The sequence below is a fragment of the Oncorhynchus kisutch genome, unplaced genomic scaffold (assembly GCF_002021735.2).
Source record: "Oncorhynchus kisutch isolate 150728-3 unplaced genomic scaffold, Okis_V2 Okis01b-Okis20b_hom, whole genome shotgun sequence".
In the NCBI taxonomy this organism is placed as follows: Eukaryota; Metazoa; Chordata; class Actinopteri; order Salmoniformes; family Salmonidae; genus Oncorhynchus; species Oncorhynchus kisutch.
The window spans coordinates 1,598,938-1,619,149 of NW_022261978.1; the positions used below are offsets into that span (position 1 = coordinate 1,598,938).

The following is a 20,212-nucleotide window of genomic DNA, read 5'->3' on the forward strand; positions in this document are numbered from 1 at the left end:
TTTAGTACACCATTCATCATTTATTATTAGCTGTATGAAACGTACAGACAGGATGGCAATATAACGGCGTGAGGCTGTGTGTTGGAAGACCAACTGTATGTGTACAGTGAACAAAACATCAAAACAAACACATCACCATTAAAAGGCAGAGGTTAAACAATCCTTCATAAGCAGCATTATTATGAATAGGAGTCTTAACACCAAGTACACGCCGAACACGGAACCTAAGCCACAGACATTTAAGTGGTTCAACTATTACCACAGTGGTGGTATGTGCTTTTCCTATAGGACTTAGCTGCATATAGCTGCTCAAAGGTTGAGAAAAGGTCATATCACCCTATCAGAGGGCATTTCCTGGTAACGTTTGACCTATAGGCACATGCATGAACTGTAAAGAACCTTTCAAGCCTGTCACATGACATCACAGAGCATTTGATCCACAATGCACCATTTCACACATTCTAGAATGTTGCGATTGTTAAATGGAACCTGTTCTCTATAAAAGACGTTCAGAAGCATTGTGGTTGTCTGTAGATAGGAGGTCTGGGGGCTCGTATGTAGAATTCATTTTACACAAACTTCACTCAACTTCTGGCAATGCTTCACTTTCAAGTGCTCTGAAACATTTTTTAAAAACCAAAGTGCACACAGTCATCTTTTATACATGTTGAAAACCGGAAATGGCACAATAAAATAAATAAAAGGCAACATAACGATCGCCAGAAGAGTGAAATACTTCGACTAGAGGTCTGCGTTCAGATTGTTTAAAGATGTCTCAGTTATCTGAGGAGGAGAGAAGATGGACAGAAACCAGTTATACTGTTGATCATTAACATTGATTGCTGTGAACACGTGTCATATCATCGCTCTTCTAAATTTTACAACCAATAGATGGTTAGAGCACTGCTTATAGAGAAAGGGTGTGTTGTCACAGAAGGGGGTGCCTGACGAGACCACACGTGACAATTAACAGTACTTCCTGTGGTGGACAGGAAGCAGAAAGTAGCTGGATGCGGAGGGAGGGCGGGGCCTTACTGGACCTTGGACACTGTCTCATGGATGGACTCTGCGACATAGTCGATGTTCTTGGAGGTGAGGCCACACATGTTGATACGACCGCTGGCCATCAGGTAGACATGCTTCTCCTTAATCATGTACTGCACCTGCTTAGCTGTAGGGAGGAAGGAGAGGGAGAGAGAACGGAGAGGGAGAGAGAACGGAGAGGGAGAGAGAACGGAGAGGGAGAGAGAACGGAGAGGGAGAGAGAACGGAGAGGGAGAGAGAACGGAGAGGGAGAGAGAACGGAGAGGGAGAGAGAACAGAGAGGGAGAGAGAACAGAGAGGGAGAGAGAACAGAGGGAGAGAGAAACAGAGAGGGAGAGAGAACAGAGAGGGAGAGAGAAAAAAGAGGGAGAGAAGAAAAAGAGGGGAGAGAGAAAAAAGAGGGAGAGAGAAAAAGAGGGAGAGAGAAAAAAGAGGGAGAGAGAAAAAAGAGGGAGAGAGAAGAGGGAGAGAAGGAGAGGGAGAGAGAACGGAGAGGAGAGAGACGGAGAGGGAGAGAGACGGAGAGGGAGAGAGAACGGAGAGGGAGAGGAGAACGGAGAGGGAGAGAGAACGGAGAGGGAGAGAGAACGGAGGGAGAGAGAACGGAGAGGGAGAAAGAGAGAGAATGTTACTAAAATGTACAGTCAACTGTCTATGTTGATCATGTAATCAATCTGCTTAGCTGTAGGCTGGAGGGAGAGAGGAAAAATATCTAAGTTGTAGAATTGTATCTGTGTGTGAGGACCTGTGTGTGAGGACCTGTGTGTGAGGACCTGTGTGTGAGGACCTGTGTGTGTGAGGACCTGTGTGTGTGAGGACCTGTGTGTGTGAGGACCTGTGTGTGTGAGGACCTGTGTGTGTGAGGACTGTGTGTGTGAGGACCTGTGTGTGTGAGGACCTGTGTGTGTGAGGACCTGTGTGTGTGAGGACATGTGTGTGTGTGAGGACCTGTGTGTGTGTGAGGACCTGTGTGTGTGTGAGGACCTGTGTGTGTGTGAGGACCTGTGTGTGTGAGGACCTGTGTGTGGGAGGATCTGTGTGTGGGAGGATCTGTGTGTGGGAGGATCTGTGTGTGGGAGGATCTGTGTGTGGGAGGATCTGTGTGTGGGAGGATCTGTGTGTGGGAGGATCTGTGTGTGGGAGGATCTGTGTGTGGGAGGATCTGTGTGTGGGAGGATCTGTGTGTGTAGTTGAGCGTGGATGTTTCTGTAACTTACTGGGAAAATTCCATTAAAAACTCAGTGGTCTCCGACAAGCGCCAGTCTCCTACTGCCCGGGGCATCGGTTCATATTTTAGCAACAACAAAAACGCCCGGTCAAAAGTGTGATTACAGGTGCACAGATTATGACCGGTCTGCTTGGAGGTGCCTGGGTACATGTCTGTGTGTCTGGGAAACTCTTACGGTTCAGTCCGGTGAAGCTGAACATGCCGGTCTGCTTGGAGGTGCCTGGGTACATGTCTGTGTGTTTGGGAAACTGTTACGGTTCAGTCCGGTGAAGCTGAACATGCCGGTCTGCTTGGAGGTGCCTGGGTACGTGTCTGGGAAACTCTTACGGTTCAGTCCGGTGAAGCTGAACATGCCGGTCTGCTTGGAGGTGCCTGGGGTACATGTCTGTGTGTCTGGGAAACTCTTACGGTTCAGTCCGGTGAAGCTGAACATGCCGGTCTGCTAGGAGGTGCCTGGGTACATGTCTGTGTGTCTGGGAAACTCTTACGGTTCAGTCCGGTGAAGCTGAACATGCCGGTCTGCTTGGAGGTGCCTAGGTACATGTCTGTGTGTCTGGGAAACACTTACGGTTCAGTCCGGTGAAGCTGAACATGCCGGTCTGCTTGGAGGTGCCTGGGTACATGTCTGTGTGTCTGGGAAACTCTTACGGTTCAGTCCGGTGAAGCTGAACATGCCGGTCTGCTAGGAGGTGCCTGGGTACATGTCTGTGTGTCTGGGAAACTATTACGGTTCAGTCCGGTGAAGCTGAACATGCCGGTCTGCTTGGAGCTGCCTGGGTACATGTCTGTGTGTCTGGGAAACTCTTACGGTTTAGTCCGGTGAAGCTGAACATGCCGATCTGCTGAGTGATGTGGTCCCAGGTGCCAGGCGTCCCCAGAGCAATGAGCTTAGCCTTCAACTGGTCTCTCATCAACAATACGCGGTCAGCCATGGTCTTTACATTACCCTTCCTACAGGAGGAGGAGAGAGAAGAGAGAGAGAGTTGGTTAGTTCAGCCTTCAGCTGGTCTCATCAACAGGACGTTACCCTTCCTACAGGGGGAGGAGGGAGAGAGTTGGTTAGTTCAGCCTTCAGCTGGTCTCTCATCAACAGGACGTTACCCTTCCTACAGGGGGAGGAGGGAGAAGAGAGAGAGAGTTGGTTAGTTCAGCCTTCAGCTGGTCTCTCATCAACAGGACGTTACCCTTCCTACAGGGGGAGGAGGGAGGAGAGAGAGAGAGAGTTGGTTAGTTCAGCCTTCAGCTGGTCTCATCAACAAGACGTTACCCTTCCTACAGGGGGAGGAGGGAGGAGAGAGAGAGAGAGAGTTGGTTAGTTCAGCCTTCAGCTGGTCTCATCAACAGGACGTTACCCTTCCTACAGGGGGAGGAGGGAGAAGAGAGAGAGAGTTGGTTAGTTCAGCCTTCAGCTGGTCTCATCAACAGGACGTTACCCTTCCTACAGGGGGAGGAGGGAGGAGAGAGAGAGAGTTGGTTAGTTCAGCCTTCAGCTGGTCTCATCAACAGGACGTTACCCTTCCTACAGGGGGAGGAGGGAGAGAGTTGGTTAGTTCAGCCTTCAGCTGGTCTCATCAACAGGACGTTACCCTTCCTACAGGGGGAGGAGGGAGAAGAGAGAGAGAGTTGGTTAGTTCAGCCTTCAGCTGGTCTCATCAACAGGACGTTACCCTTCCTACAGCCACGGGAGTGGGACAGCTTCAACACTATATCACTGATCTGAATGAGAATGGCAGTCTTAGAAAAATCTGCCACCAACAGAACGTGGCTTACAACAATCCCCCAATAAGGAAGCACAGTTATTCAAGTCCAACAATCCCCCAATAAGGAAGCACAGTTATTCAAGTCCAACAATCCCCCAATAAGGAAGCCACAGTTATTCAAGTCCAACAATCCCCCAATAAGGAAGCACAGTTATTCAAGTCCAACAATCCCCCAATAAGGAAGCACAGTTATTCAAGTCCAACAATCCCCCAATAAGGAAGCACAGTTATTAAAGTCCAACAATCCCCCAATAAGGAAGCACAGTTATTCAAGTCCAACAATCCCCCAATAAGGAAGCACAGTTATTCAAGTCCAACAATCCCCCAATAAGGAAGCACAGTTATTCAAGTCCAACAATCCCCCCAATAAGGAAGCACAGTTATTCAAGTCCAACAATCCCCCAATAAGGAAGCACAGTTATTCAAGTCCAACAATCCCCCAATAAGGAAGCACAGTTATTCAAGTCCAACAATCCCCCAATAAGGAAGCCACAGTTATTCAAGTCCAACAATCCCCCAATAAGGAAGCACAGTTATTCAAGTCCAACAATCCCCCAATAAGGAAGCACAGTTATTCAAGTCCAACAATCCCCCAATAAGGAAGCACAGTTATTCAAGTCCAACAATCCCCCAATAAGGAAGCACAGTTATTCAAGTCCAACAATCCCCCAATAAGGAAGCACAGTTATTCAAGTCCAACAATCCCCCAATAAGGAAGCACAGTTATTCAAGTCCAACAATCCCCCAATAAGGAAGCACAGTTATTCAAGTCCAACAATCCCCCAATAAGGAAGCACAGTTATTCAAGTCCAACAATCCCCCAATAAGGAAGCACAGTTATTCAAGTCCAACAATCCCCCAATAAGGAAGCACAGTTATTCAAGTCCAACAATCCCCCAATAAGGAAGCACAGTTATTCAAGTCCAACAATCCCCCAATAAGGAAGCACAGTTATTCAAGTCCAACAATCCCCCAATAAGGAAGCACAGTTATTCAAGTCCAACAATCCCCCAATAAGGAAGCACAGTTATTCAAGTCCAACAATCCCCCAATAAGGAAGCACAGTTATTAAAGTCCCACAATCCCCCAATAAGGAAGCACAGTTATTCAAGTCCAACAATCCCCCAATAAGGAAGCACAGTTATTCAAGTCCAACAATCCCCCAATAAGGAAGCACAGTTATTCAAGTCCAACAATCCCCCAATAAGGAAGCACAGTTATTAAAGTCCAACAATCCCCCAATAAGGAAGCACAGTTATTAAAGTCCCACAATCCCCCAATAAGGAAGCACAGTTATTCAAGTCCAACAATCCCCCAATAAGGAAGCACAGTTATTCAAGTCCAACAATCCCCCAATAAGGAAGCACAGTTATTCAAGTCCAACAATCCCCCAATAAGGAAGCACAGTTATTCAAGTCCAACAATCCCCCAATAAGGAAGCACAGTTTATTCAAGTCCAACAATCCCCCAATAAGGAAGCACAGTTATTCAAGTCCAACAATCCCCCAATAAGGAAGCACAGTTATTCAAGTCCAACAATCCCCAATAAGGAAGCACAGTTATTCAAGTCCAACAATCCCCCAATAAGGGAAGCACAGTTATTCAAGTCCAACAATCCCCCAATAAGGAAGCACAGTTATTAAAGTCCAACAATCCCCCAATAAGGAAGCACAGTTATTAAAGTCCAACAATCCCCCAATAAGGAAGCACAGTTATTAAAGTCCAACAATCCCCCAATAAGGAAGCACAGTTATTAAAGTCCAACAATCCCCCAATAAGGAAGCACAGTTATTCAAGTCCAACAATGGAGCAGTTGTCAAAACTTGGACTGTACCATTCAGTGAACTCCTCAGGGTTAACTTAGAAGGGTGTGTTGTTGGACTGTACCATTCAGTGAACTCCTCAGGGTTAACTTAGAAGGGTGTGTTGTTGGACTGTACCATTCAGTGAACTCCTCAGGGTTAACTTAGAATGGAGTGTTGTTGGACTGTACCATTCAATGAACTCCTCGGGGTTAACTTAGAAGGGAGTGTTGTTGGACTGTACCATTCTGTAAAGAGAATTGGGTTGTTGAGTATAAAGGGTTATATTTTTGACCGTACCATTCTATGAACAGATCGGGGTTGTTGAGTGTGATGGCTACGATGCGCGCCCCCTGGGAGGGAGGGTTGGACCAGGTGGTCCTGACAATCTTCTCCATCTGGGACAGAACACGGGCCAGGTTGTCTTTATCCTGGGCCACTACCGTCAGGTTACCAACACGCTCATCTGGAGGAGGAAGGAACAAAATGGAGGATTAGCATTCAGAGAGGGTGTTTGACTGGCTGAGCGTTTGTGAGACAGAGATGAAAAATGTAAGCAAAAACTGTGGCCATTGGACCACAGCAGCAGACTGTGTGTGTGTGTATGTGTGTGTGTGTGTATGTGTGTGTGTTACATGTTGGTTGGTGTCCATGTCTATGTATAATATATGCTATTTAACAGACATTACATTTTACGTATGGGTGGTCCCGGGATTTGAACCCACTATCCTGGCGTTACAAGCACCATGCTCGAACACCGGAGACACAGAGGACCACGATGCACGTGTCTGTCTATAGACTCACTGTAGAGGCCAAAGTTCTTGGAGAAGGACTGGGCACAGAGCAGCTCAAATCCTTCAGAGACAAAGTAGCGGATGGCCCAGGCATCTTTATCCAGACTGCCTGATGCAAAGCCCTGGTAGGCTGAGTCAAAGAACACAAACAGCTTCCTCCTCTGGACGAAGGGGGGGGGGGGGGGGACACAGAGAGGGGAGGGAGAAGGAACACAGAGGGGAGGGAGAAGGGAAAGAGAATTGAATTGAGAGGAAAGGAAAGGAAAAACAAACTAAAAAAAAGTTACCCCAAAATATAAATGAGCCTGATGGATAATGGTTGGGATTATGAGATGTCTGTTCTCCTGGGGAGTATTCATTAGTCTCAGACTGTCGTCACAGAACAGAAACAATTTCATCCAAATGGAAAACTTTTTGCATTGAAAACTAGAGTTTCTATTTGAACAGACTCAGGTAGGTCCCTACCCGTTTGGTTCCGTTTGGTTCCTAGTGAATACACTCCTGCTGTCTCCCCTGTCTCACCTTCATGACCTCAGAAATCATCTTCCATTCGTCAGGTGTGGGGTCTGTCCCCGTGGGGTTGTGGGCACAGGCATGGAGCACAAAGATAGAATGTTCTGGAGCGTTCTGACAAAATAACACACACCCACATCAATTATCAAGGACAGGATTAGGGATGTGCATTTCAAAGAATGTCTGCGTTCAAGTAATCTCATGAAAATGATTTTGAGTCGTCAAATGTTAGTGTGAAACGGGGCTGACGGCAAAACAGTTTACAGGGTGTTATCAGTTGTTCAGATTACTGGTTGTGTTGATACACAACTGAAACCAAAACAGTTTGCAGGGTGTTATCAGTTGTTCAGATTACTGGTTGTGTTGATACACAACTGAAACCAAAACAGTTTGCAGGGTGTTATCAGTTGTTCAGATTACTGGTTGTGTTGATACACAACTGAAACCAAAACAGTTTGCAGGGTGTTATCAGTTGTTCAGATTACTGGTTGTGTTGATACACAACTGAAAACCAAGCTGAAATATTAACGCAAGACAATCATCCATAGCTTGTTGTAGACTAAATTGTGCATGATGTCGCTCTAACTCAATTCCCTACCCCCTCCCTCCCTCCATCCCTACCCCCTCCCTCCATCCCTACCTCCATCCCTACCCCCATCCCTACCCCCTCCCTCCATCCCTACCCCCTCCCTACCCCCTCCCTCCCTCCATCCATCCCTACCCCCCTCCCTCCATCCATCCCTACCCCCCTCCCCCCCTCCCTCCATCCCTACCTCCATCCCTACCCCCTCCCTACCTCCATCCCTACCCCCTCCCTCCATCCCTACCTCCATCCCTACCCCCTCCCTACCTCCATCCCTACCCCCTCCCTACCTCCATCCCTACCCCCTCCCTCCATCCCTCTCTCACCTCCAGGTCATCCATTATACCGGTCACGTCCAGGCCTTTCTTTTCTCCGTCCCAGTAGTGGTAGGGGCGGATGTCTTTAAACCCAGCATCAGAAAACACTGCATTGTGGTTCTCTATAGGGCGAGAGAAGCAGAAGGAGAAAGAAGGAGAAGATAAAGAAGATGGTGAGGCGGTGGAGAAGAGGGTATTTGTTCAGTATGTTTGTGCTCTTAAGGGGATCATGACTCAATAGAAGTAGAATATGTTGATTGGGCTCTGTGTGTCTGCTGCTGTGTCTCAGTTATCTTGTTGTCTAAACCGTCCTTATTGGCTCTACGGTTACCTTGTTGTCTAAACAGTCCTTATTGGCTCTACGGTTATCTTGTTGTCTAAACAGTCCTTATTGGCTCTACGGTTATCTTGTTGTCTAAACAGTCCTTATTGGCTCTACGGTTACCTTGTTGTCTAAACAGTCCTTATTGGCTCTACGGTTATCTTGTTGTCTAAACAGTCCTTATTGGCTCTACGGTTATCTTGTTGTCTAAACAGTCCTTATTGGCTCTACGGTTATCTTGTTGTCTAAACCGTCCTTATTGGCTCTACGGTTATCTTGTTGTCTAAACCGTCCTTATTGGCTCTATGGTTATCTTGTTGTCTAAAACAGTCCTTATTGGCTCTACCGTTATCTTGTTGTCTAAAACAGTCCTTATTGGTTCCCTGGCTAAATCAATTCCATGTAATGAGTTGGTTGTGGCCCTGCCCACTGACCCCAGGTTGGCGCGGAGACGTAGACGGGTGTGGCCGTGTTGTTGGTGCCGTTGTACCAGCGCCTCAGAAACTCCGCCCCGATCCTCAACGCACCGGTACCTCCCAACGCCTGGACCGCTCCTACCTGGAAAGAGAGAGAAAACGTCAACATTTGGGCAGGGCAAGGCAGAAGACTGTGTTCCCCAGTCCTACTCCTCATCCCCCAGGATGTGTGTGTGTTCCCCAGTCCTACTTCCTCATCCCCCAGGATGTGTGTGTGTTTCCCAGTCCTACTCCTCATCCCCCAGGATGTGTGTGTGTTTCCCAGTCCTACTCCTCATCCCCCAGGATGTGTGTGTGTTTCCCAGTCCTACTCCTCATCCCCCAGGATGTGTGTGTGTTTCCCAGTCCTACTCCTCATCCCCCAGGATGTGTGTGTGTTTCCCAGTCCTACTCCTCATCCCCCAGGATGTGTGTGTGTTTCCCAGTCCTACTCCTCATCCCCCAGGATGTGTGTGTGTTTCCCAGTCCTACTCCTCATCCCCCAGGATGTGTGTGTGTTTCCCAGTCCTACTCCTCATCCCCCAGGATGTGTGTGTGTTTCCCAGTCCTACTCCTCATCCCCAGGGTCCCCCCAGGATGTGTGTGTGTTCCCAGTCCTACTCTCATCCCCCAGGATGTGTGTGTGTGTTTCCCAGTCCTACTCCTCATCCCCCAGGATGTGTGTGTGTGTTTCCCAGTCCTACTCCTCATCCCCCAGGATGTGTGTGTGTGTTTCCCAGTCCTACTCCTCATCCCCCAGGATTGTGTGTGTGTTTCCCAGTCCTACTCCTCATCCCCAGGATTGGTGTGGTGTTCCCAGTCCTACTCCTCATCCCCAGGATGTGTGTGTGTGGTTTCCCAGTCCTACTCCTCATCCCCAGGATGTGTGTGTGTTTCCAGTCCTACTCCTCATCCCCCAGGATGTGTGTGTGTTTCCAGTCTACTCCTCATCCCCCAGGATGTGTGTGTGTTTCCCAGTCCTACTCCTCATCCCCCCAGGATGTGTGTGTGTTTCCCAGTCCTACTCCTCATCCCCCAGGATGTGTGTGTGTTTCCCCAGTCCTACTCCTCAATCCCCCAGGATGTGTGTGTGTTTCCCAGTCCTACTCCTCATCCCCCAGGATGGTGTGGTGTTTCCCAGTCCCTACTCCTCATCCCCCAAGGATGTGTGTGTGTTTCCCAGTCCTACTCCTCATCCCCCAGGATGTGTGTGTGTTTCCCAGTCCTACTCCTCATCCCCCAGGATGTGTGTGTGTTTTCCCAGTCCTACTCCTCATCCCCCAGGATGTGTGTGTGTTTCCCAGTCCTACTCCTCATCCCCCAGGATGTGTGTGTGTTTCCAGTCCTACTCCTCATCCCCCAGGATGTGTGTGTGTTTCCCAGTCCTACTCCTCATCCCCCAGGATGTGTGGTGTGTTTCCCAGTCCTACTCCTCATCCCCCAGGATGTGTGTGTGTTTCCCAGTCCTACTCCTCATCCCCCAGGATGTGTGTGTGTTTCCCAGTCCTACTCCTCATCCCCCAGGATGTGTGTGTGTTTCCCAGTCCTACTCCTCATCCCCCAGGATGTGTGTGTGTTTCCCAGTCCTACTCCTCATCCCCCAGGATGTGTGTGTGTTTCCCAGTCCTACTCCTCATCCCCCAGGATGTGTGTGTGTTTCCCAGTCCTACTCCTCATCCCCCAGGATGTGTGTGTGTTTCCCAGTCCTACTCCTCATCCCCCAGGATGTGTGTGTGTTTCCCAGTCCTACTCCTCATCCCCCAGGATGTGTGTGTGTTCGCCAGTCCTCTCCCCAGTTTCCAGTCTACTCCTCATCCCCCAGGATGTGTGTGTGTTTCCCAGTCCTACTCCTCATCCCCCAGGATGTGTGTGTGTTTCCCAGTCCTACTCCTCATCCCCCAGGATGTGTGTGTGTTTCCCAGTCCTACTCCTCATCCCCCAGGATGTGTGTGTGTTTCCCAGTCCTACTCCTCATCCCCCAGGATGTGTGTGTGTTTCCCAGTCCTACTCCTCATCCCCCAGGATGTGTGTGTGTTTCCCAGTCCTACTCCTCATCCCCCAGGATGTGTGTGTGTTTCCCAGTCCTACTCCTCATCCCCCAGGATGTGTGTGTGTTTCCCAGTCCTACTCCTCATCCCCCAGGATGTGTGTGTGTTTCCCAGTCCTACTCCTCATCCCCCAGGATGTGTGTGTGTTTCCCAGTCCTACTCCTCATCCCCCAGGATGTGTGTGTGTTTCCCAGTCCTACTCCTCATCCCCCAGGATGTGTGTGTGTTTCCCAGTCCTACTCCTCATCCCCCAGGATGTGTGTGTGTTTCCAGTCCTACTCCTCATCCCCCAGGATGTGTGTGTGTTTCCCAGTCCTACTCCTCATCCCCCAGGATGTGTGTGTGTTTCCCAGTCCTACTCCTCATCCCCCAGGATGTGTGTGTGTTTCCCAGTCCTACTCCTCATCCCCCAGGATGTGTGTGTGTTTCCCAGTCCTACTCCTCATCCCCCAGGATGTGTGTGTGTTTCCCAGTCCTACTCCTCATCCCCCAGATGTGTGTGTGTTTCCCAGTCCTACTCCTCATCCCCAGGATGTGTGTGTGTTTCCCAGTCCTACTCCTCATCCCCCAGGATGTGGTGTGTGTTTCCCAGTCCTACTCCTCATCCCCCAGGATGTGTGTGTGTTTCCCAGTCCTACTCCTCATCCCCCAGGATGTGTGTGTGTTTCCCAGTCCTACTCCTCATCCCCCAGGATGTGTGTGTGTTTCCCAGTCCTACTCCTCATCCCCCAGGATGTGTGTGTGTTTTCCCAGTCCTACTCCTCATCCCCCAGGATGTGTGTGTGTTTCCCAGTCCTACTCCTCATCCCCCAGGATGTGTGTGTGTTTCCCAGTCCTACTCCTCATCCCCCAGGATGTGTGTGTGTTTCCCAGTCCTACTCCTCATCCCCAGGATGTGTGTGTTTCCCAGTCCTACTCCTCATCCCCCAGGATGTGTGTGTGTTTCCCAGTCCTACTCCTCATCCCCCAGGATGTGTGTGTGTTTCCCAGTCCTACTCCTCATCCCCCAGGATGTGTGTGTGTTTCCCAGTCCTACTCCTCATCCCCCAGGATGTGTGTGTGTTTCCCAGTCCTACTCCTCATCCCCCAGGATGTGTGTGTGTTTCCCAGTCCTACTCCTCATCCCCCAGGATGTGTGTGTGTTTCCCAGTCCTACTCCTCATCCCCCAGGATGTGTGTGTGTTTCCCAGTCCTACTCCTCATCCCCCAGGATGTGTGTGTGTTTCCCAGTCCTACTCCTCATCCCCCAGGATGTGTGTGTGTTTCCCAGTCCTACTCCTCATCCCCCAGGATGTGTGTGTGTTTCCCAGTCCTACTCCTCATCCCCCAGGATGTGTGTGTGTTTCCCAGTCCCTACTCCTCATCCCCAGGATGTGTGTTGTGTTTCCCAGTCCTTACTCCTCATCCCCCAGGATGTGTGTGTGTTTCCCAGTTCCTACTCCTATCCCCCAGGATGTGTGTGTGTTTCCCAGTCCTACTCCTCATCCCCCAGGATGTGTGTGTGTTTCCCAGTCCTACTCCTCATCCCCCAGGATTGTGTGTGTCCCAGTCCTACTCCTCATCCCCCCCAGGTGGTGTGTGTTTCCCTCCTACTCTCATCCCCCAGATGTGTGTGTGTTTCCCAGTCCTACTCCTCATCCCCCAGGATGTGTGTGTGTTTCCCAGTCCTACTCCTCATCCCCCAGGATGTGTGTGTGTTTCCCAGTCCTACTCCTCATCCCCAGGATGTGTTGTGTGTTTCCCAGTCCTACTCCTCATCCCCCAGGATGTGTGTGTGTTTCCCAGTCCTACTCCTCATCCCCCAGGATGTGTGTGTGTTTCCCAGTCCTGTCCCTACTCCTCATCCCCCAGGATGTGTGTGTGTTTCCCAGTCCTACTCCTCATCCCCCAGGATGTGTGTGTGTTTCCCAGTCCTACTCCTCATCCCCCAGGATGTGTGTGTGTTTCCCAGTCCTACTCCTCATCCCCCAGGATGTGTGTGTGTTTCCCAGTCCTACTCCTCATCCCCCAGGATGTGTGTGTGTTTCCCAGTCCTACTCCTCATCCCCCAGGATGTGTGTGTGTTTCCCAGTCCTACTCCTCATCCCCCAGGATGTGTGTGTGTTTCCCAGTCCTACTCCTCATCCCCCAGGATGTGTGTGTGTTTCCCAGTCCTACTCCTCATCCCCCAGGATGTGTGTGTGTTTCCCAGTCCTACTCCTCATCCCCAGGATGTGTGTGTGTTTCCCAGTCCTACTCCTCATCCCCCCAGGATGTGTGTGTGTTTCCCAGTCCTACTCCTCATCCCCCAGGAGTGTTGTGTGTTTCCCAGTCCTACTCCTCATCCCCCCAGGATGTGGTGTGTGTGTTCCCAGTCCTACTCCTCATCCCACAGGATGGTGTGTGTTTCCCAGTCCTACTCCTCATCCCCCAGGAATGTGTGTGTGTTTCCCCAGTCCTACTCCTCATCCCCCAGGATGTGTGTGTGTTTCCCAGTCCTACTCCTCATCCCCCAGGATGTGTGTGTGTTTCCCAGTTCCTACTTCGTCATCCCCCAGATGTGTGTGTGTTTCCCAGTCCTACTCCTCATCCCCAGGATGTGTGGTGTGTTCCCAGTCCTACTCCTCATCCCCCAGGATGTGTGTGTTTCCCAGTCCTACTCCTCATCCCCCAGGATTGTGTGTGTTTCCCAGTCCTACTCCTCATCCCCAGGATGTGTGTGTGTTTCCCAGTCCTACTCCTCATCCCCCCAGGATTGTGTGTGTTTCCAGTCCTACTCCTCATCCCCCAGGATGTGTGTGTTGTTTCCCAGTCCTACTCCTCATCCCCCAGGATTGTGTGTGTTTCCCAGTCCTACTCCTCATCCCCCAGGATGTGTGTGTGTTTCCCAGTCCTACTCCTCACCCCCAGGATGTGTGTGTGTTTCCCAGTCCTACTCCTCATCCCCAGGATGTGTGGTGTGTTTCCCAGTCCTACTCCTCATCCCCCAGGATGTGTGTGTGTTTCCCAGTCCTACTCCTCATCCCCCCAGGATGTGTGTGTGTTTCCCAGTCCTACTCCTCATCCCCCAGGATGTGTGTGTGTTTCCCCAGTCCTACTCCTCATCCCCCAGGATGTGTGTGTGTTTCCCAGTCCTACTCCTCATCCCCCAGGATTGTGTGTGTTTCCCAGTCCTACTCCTCATCCCCCAGGATGTGTGTGTGTTTCCCAGTCCTACTCCTCATCCCCCAGGATGTGTGTGTGTTTCCCAGTCCTACTCCTCATCCCCCAGGATGTGTGTGGTGTTTCCCAGTCCTACTCCTCATCCCCCAGGATGTGTGTGTGTTTCCCAGTCCTACTCCTCATCCCCAGGATGTGTGTGTGTTCCCAGTCCTACTCATCCCCCAGGATGTGTGTGTGTTTATGTTGACTTCCACCCCACGATGTAGAATTTGAGTTACAGGAAGTAGAATTTAATTCAGTGCAATTCAAAGAGATTCGACTGAGTCATGGAACGAGTAATATTGAATCTGACAGGTCACACTTCCAGATACCAAATAATACATCACTTTTCCCTGGAAACAATGTTCATCAACTCTTAACCTTAGTGCTTAGAAGAGCCCATTATATTTCCAGCAACCATTTCATTGGCTTCTTTTTGAAGGCCTGAACTTGAGGGTTGAAGTAATGCTGGGAAATGTAGTATTTCCCCCATATTTAACTAAATGTAAGTGATTAAATATAATAACTGAATATTCACATACAGGTTGTGTTTTCTTTGATCATACATTTCAAGACTTTGTCCTGAAAATGAATTGTTTTATATGCATGTATATAATGACATGTTTGATGTTTCAGGCACAAGATGTATACTTGTACAGACTACACCTAATGTAGAATAGAAGACCCATTTGAAATTAATAGAATTACACTCAATTCTAGTTCCTTTAAGTAAAAATGGTAATTCTGTATTCTAACAACTTCAATTCAATAATTCTATGGGAATTTATGAGGCATTCTCAATTCAATTCACCCCAACTCTGGTATGTGTCTATGTATATACATGCGTCCCTCCCTCCTACCTACCCTCCCGTCCTTGATGGCGGGGCTGTCATCGCCCAGGGCCACCTTGGAGGCAGCAGAGCGGAGCTCAGGGAGACCCAGGATGGGCAGATACTCGTGGTTCAGACTGTTGTCCTCCACTATCATCTGCTCTACCTTCTTCACTACGGGCAGGACCCATGGTAGACAGTCATCTGTACGGTAGGCTGAGGAGAGAGAGAGGAGACATTATATACTGTATCTAACTATCTAGGCAGGACCCACGGTAGACAGTCATCTGTACGGTAGGCTGAGGAGAGAGAGAGAGAGGAGACATTATATACTGTATCTAACTATCTAGGCAGGACCCACGGTAGACAGTCATCTGTCCGGTAGGCTGAGGAGAGAGAGAGAGAGGAGACATTATATACTGTATCTAACTATCTAGGCAGGACCCACGGTAGACAGTCATCTGTACGGTAGGCTGAGGAGAGGGGAGACATTATATACTGTATCTAACTATCTAGGCAGGACCCACGGTAGACAGTCATCTGTACGGTAGGCTGAGGAGAGAGAGGAGACATTATATACTGTATCTAACTATCTAGGCAGGACCCACGGTAGACAGTCATCTGTACGGTAGGCTGAGGAGAGAGAGAGGAGACATTATATACTGTATCTAACTATCTAGGCAGGACCCACGGTAGACAGTCATCTGTACGGTAGGCTGAGGAGACATTATATATTGTATCTAACTATCTAGGCAGTACCCACGGTAGACAGTCATCTGTACGGTAGGCTGAGGAGAGAGAGAGGAGACATTATATACTGTATCTAACTATCTAGGCAGGACCCACGCTAGACAGTCATCTGTACACCATCTGTATACAGGGCTCCAGAGTGGCGCAGCAGCCTAAGGCACTGCATCTCAATGCTAGAGGCGTCACTACAGACCCTGGTTAGATTCCAGGCTGTATCAAAACGGGACATGATTGGGAGTACCATAGAGCGGCACACAATTGGCCCAGCGTCACCCGGGTTAGGGTTTGGCCGTCATTGGAAATAAGAATTTGTTCTTAAATGACTTGCCCAGTTCAATAAAAATGTTTTATAATACACACTGTACATGTCTGTCAGCCTGCCTGCGTGGGCAGGACCAATAGCAGGCACCAGGCAGTCATTTACTGTAGGCTGGAAAGACAAACAAGCATTACAGAGTACAATAGCCTAGTTATAATGAGCCTATTTAAAAATGTTAATGGTTGATACCAAAACAACCTTTCATAATGAGCACTAGCAGGCTGCAACACAGCCATAGTGCAGCAGTATGTTGACTTCATGCAGTCTGCTGTCACACCCTGCTCTGCTGGAGGTCACCCTGGCCTGAAGAATAAGTGTGTGTGTGTGTGGGGGCACAATCCTGTGCATGTGACTTCCGAGGAGCTTCATTTCCCTCTCTAAGGAAAGCCTTTCAATGTCTCTCCTTTCCTGTCCAGGCCAGTGCGCTCTACCATTGAGGATCAAATTACAGCCGTTGATATTCAGTTACCAAAGTTCACAACAAATAGCTAGACAAGCTGGCTGGCCTACACCAGGCCCTGGTCTAGTCTAAGGAGAAACTACAGACATGTAGGCTAGCTAGTTGGTCTACACCAGGCCCTGGTCTAGTCTAAACTACAGACATGTAGCCTAGCTGGCTGGCCTACACCAGGCCCTGGTCTAGTCTAAGGAGAAACTACAGACATGTAGCCTAGCTGGCTGGTCTACACCAGGCCCTGGTCTAGTCTAAGGAGAAACTACAGACATGTAGACTAGCTGGCTGGCCTACACCAGGCCCTGGTCTAGTCTAAGGAGAAACTACAGACATGTAGGCTAGCTGGTTGGTCTACACCAGGCCCTGGTCTAGTCTAAACTACAGACATGTAGCCTAGCTGGCTGGCCTACACCAGGCCCTGGTCTAGTCTAAGGAGAAACTACAGACATGTAGCCTAGCTGGCTGGTCTACACCAGGCCCTGGTCTAGTCTAAGGAGAAACTACAGACATGTAGACTAGCTGGCTGGCCTACACCAGGCCCTGGTCTAGTCTAAGGAGAAACTACAGACATGTAGGCTAGCTGGTTGGTCTACACCAGGCCCTGGTCTAGTCTAAACTACAGACATGTAGCCTAGCTGGCTGGCCTACACCAGGCCCTGGTCTAGTCTAAGGAGAAACTACAGACATGTAGCCTAGCTGGCTGGTCTACACCAGGCCCTGGTCTAGTCGAAGGAGAAACTACAGACATGTAGCCTAGCTGGCTGGCCTACACCAGGCCCTGGTCTAGTCTAAGGAGAAACTACAGACATGTAGGCTAGCTGTGTGGCCTACACCAGGCCCTGGTCTACGGCGAAACTACAGACATGTAGCCTAGCTGGCTGGCCTACACCAGGCCCTGGTCTAGTCTAAACTACAGACATGTAGGCTAGCTGGCTGGTCTACACCAGGCACTGGTCTAGTCTAAGGAAAAACTACAGACATGTAGCCTAGCTGGCTGGCCTACACCAGGCCCTGGTCTAGTCTAAGGGGAAACTACAGACATGTAGGCTAGCTGGCTGACCTACACCAGGCCCTGGTCTACGGCGAAACTACAGACATGTAGGCTAGCTGGCTGGTCTACACCAGGCCCTGGTCTAGTCTAAGGAGAAACTACAGACATGTAGGCTCGCTGGTTAGAAGCTACTTTTCTTTGTTGTTCCCCCCCCCTTCCTGCATTTCATTAATACCAAATACTGATTCATCAAGGTCACAAAACAAGTCCAACTAGTTTTTTTATAACAGTTCCTCACACACCCTGTTTCTACTAGAATCAGTCTCTCACTGCCAACAACAACCAGTCGATATTTTCCAAGTCCTGTGTGGTGTTATGAGGCCCTTGGCTCTGGGTTCTGTAGATACTACCAAGGGAGTACGACCGGAAGTGACTTTTCCTAGCAGGTTGAGCTAACCCCATCCATTTCCCTAGCAGGTTGAGCTAACCCCTTCCCTTTTCCTAGCAGGTTGAGCTAACCCCATCCATTTCCCTAGCAGGTTGAGCTAACCCCATCCATTTCCCTAGCAGGTTGAGCTAACCTCATCCATTTCCCTAGCAGGTTGAGCTAACCCCATCCATTTCCCTAGCAGGTTGAGCTAACCCCATCCATTTCCCTAGCAGGTTGAGCTAACCCCATCCATTTCCCTAGCAGGTTGAGCTAACCCCATCCATTTCCCTAGCAGGTTGAGCTAACCCCATCCATTTCCCTAGCAGGTTGAGCTAACCCCATCCATTTCCCTAGCAGGTTGAGCTAACCCCATCCATTTCCCTAGCAGGTTGAGCTAACCCCATCCATTTCCCTAGCAGGTTGAGCTAACCCCATCCATTTCCCTAGCAGGTTGAGCTAACCCCATCCATTTCCCTAGTAGGTTGAGCTAACCCCATCCATTTCCCTAGCAGGTTGAGCTAACCCCATCCATTTCCCTAGCAGGTTGAGCTAACCCCATCCATTTCCCTAGCAGGTTGAGCTAACCCCATCCATTTCCCTAGCAGGTTGAGCTAACCCCATCCATTTCCCTAGCAGGTTGAGCTAACCCCTCATTTCCCTAGGTTGCTAACCCTTCCCTTTTCCTAGCAGGTTGAGCTAACCCCATCCCTTTTCCTAGCAGGTTGAGCTAACCCCATCCCTTTTCCTAGCAGGTTGAGCTAACCCCATCCCTTTTCCTAACCTTAACCTAAGTCTTCTAACCTGCTGCGTACATTTTCCCACCCTGCTGAGTAAATTCTCCTTACCTGCAATGAAAAAGTCACTTCCAGTCATAGCTGTACTCCTAGGTTCCCCAACTGGCCGAATTTGGCTCACATGCAGATTTTTTTTGGGGGGGGGGGGGGGGGCTCCAAATGATTTTGGAAATCTGTTCCAAAGTATTCCCACGCACAATAGTGAGATATGTGATCATATGAAAATATGAAAATTAGGGATTATGTTCTAGTCAATTATTATATCTGTTTGGGCTTCTTGCCGTAAATTTGATTTCATTAAATGACCATCGGCTCAAGAAAAACAATGGTCCCGGTGTAGAATCTAGTTCATGAGTCCTGCTGTTCTCCCTCTAGTCAGAACCATTGTTCACCTGTCTGTCTGTCGTTGTGAATTTAACAGAACGTGGTTTGGGGAACAGGTTGAAACGGTGAGTGAGAAGATACAATCATGTATTCCCTACAGCCTTGGCATTGGAAGACTGATGAATGGAAGGGATGACGATATAACCTAGTAGTGAAGGCAGAGTGATCTATTCCAAACCCAACACATGCGTAACTATCTGTTCTGTACTGCATCCAGCAATCATTTTCTTTCCATCAGCTACAGAGCCCACTGGTCATAGAGATCCAATTCCTAATTCTATGGCAATGGTATTCAGACCTCTTCTCCAATGTTTAGGAATGACCACAGACCTAGACCTTTTGGAAGGTGTCACCCTACGACTGGTGATAAGTTAACAGTTTATAATACACTTCTAATGCGGACTGCCTGTTCTGTATGGACCGCACGGGTTCTCGTAGAATCAATCATGAGGTCACATTGCTTTCCAGTGTCCACCAAATGTCAAACTCCAGAATGAGCAGCGTTTTATAAATGCTTTCATGATAGATACTAGCTAGATGCCCCTGTATTAGCAGAACACTATGGCTGATATATGCGGCAGTCTAGTTGCACTTGCTGTCAAACTTCGACTAGTCTGTTAGCCTGCATGCTAACGAGGAAGGTCAAAGCCATGTTAGTTGGCAAGCATTCTAATGTCATGCTACTCAAACTAGTGCCCGTGGTCCAAGCAGTTTACCCGTCTGTGTTGCACATTCTAAACGTAAGTTAGCACAGCTTGTTGGAGCTTCTCTCTCTTACCTCCGACTCCCCAAATTCACCTTCTGCGCGTGAGTGTCCTCTCTGAAATCGGCAGTCAGTTTAAAAACGGCCACTGGAGGGGCTTGAGGTACTTCGGCGAATATAGACATGATTTATAACGGATCCCGGTACAGAGCAGGAGAAGGGGGAGAGTCGTTCTTGTTCAGTACCCTCGCCGGTAGGCTGCAGCGGTGAGACAGGCGATTGAGCTTCACCTTCAAAGCGCTACAAGGTACCACTGTGAAGCAGGAAAGAATAACTAAGTACTTCCGGGTCAGAATAAAGAGACAGTGCAAAGCCTAAATGGTCAACAATTGTTTTGTGTGTGTTCTCATATCATTTATTGCACTGTACGTTGTGTTGCATTGAAAGGGGGGTCCATTTTACTCAGACTTCTAGTTTCCAAATCTACAGAGTTTACACCCAGAGGAGCGCT

General features: G+C 49.2%; 1 protein-coding gene across 2 annotated transcripts; it reads right to left on the minus strand.

Annotated features, from left to right (window-relative positions):
* Positions 1 to 19,973, minus strand: LOC109876934 (aspartate aminotransferase, cytoplasmic). Of its 2 annotated transcripts, XM_031811239.1 has the most exons (10): positions 19,784 to 19,889; positions 16,221 to 16,226; positions 14,911 to 15,092; positions 8,798 to 8,921; positions 8,051 to 8,163; positions 7,151 to 7,255; positions 6,639 to 6,789; positions 6,135 to 6,300; positions 3,081 to 3,223; positions 1 to 1,171 (listed from the first exon to the last, which is right to left on the minus strand). In XM_031811239.1, the coding sequence occupies exons 1-10, from the start codon at positions 19,884 to 19,886 to the stop codon at positions 1,032 to 1,034; spliced, it is 1,233 nt and encodes a 410-aa protein (XP_031667099.1). In that variant the 5' UTR covers positions 19,887 to 19,889; the 3' UTR covers positions 1 to 1,031. The 2 variants fall into 2 exon arrangements, with proteins under 2 accessions (XP_031667099.1, XP_031667098.1); XM_031811238.1 differs by lacking the exon at positions 16,221 to 16,226 and having other exon boundaries at positions 19,777 to 19,973.
* Between the last annotated feature and the right edge of the window lie 239 nt (positions 19,974 to 20,212).

What these genes read in the sequence shown, in the direction of transcription:
- LOC109876934 (XM_031811239.1), bottom strand. Translation starts at nt 19,886, where the DNA reads ATGTCTATATTCGCCGAAGTACCTCAAGCCCCTCCAGTGGCCGTTTTT. An exon ending in CCGCCATCAAGGACGGGAGG is followed by an intron (nt 8,922 to 14,910) that starts GTAGGTAGGAGG and finishes CTCTCTTTCCAG; the next exon opens with GTAGGAGCGGTCCAGGCGTT. An exon ending in CCCGATCTGTTCATAGAATG is followed by an intron (nt 3,224 to 6,134) that starts GTACGGTCAAAA and finishes CTCCTCCTGTAG; the next exon opens with GAAGGGTAATGTAAAGACCA.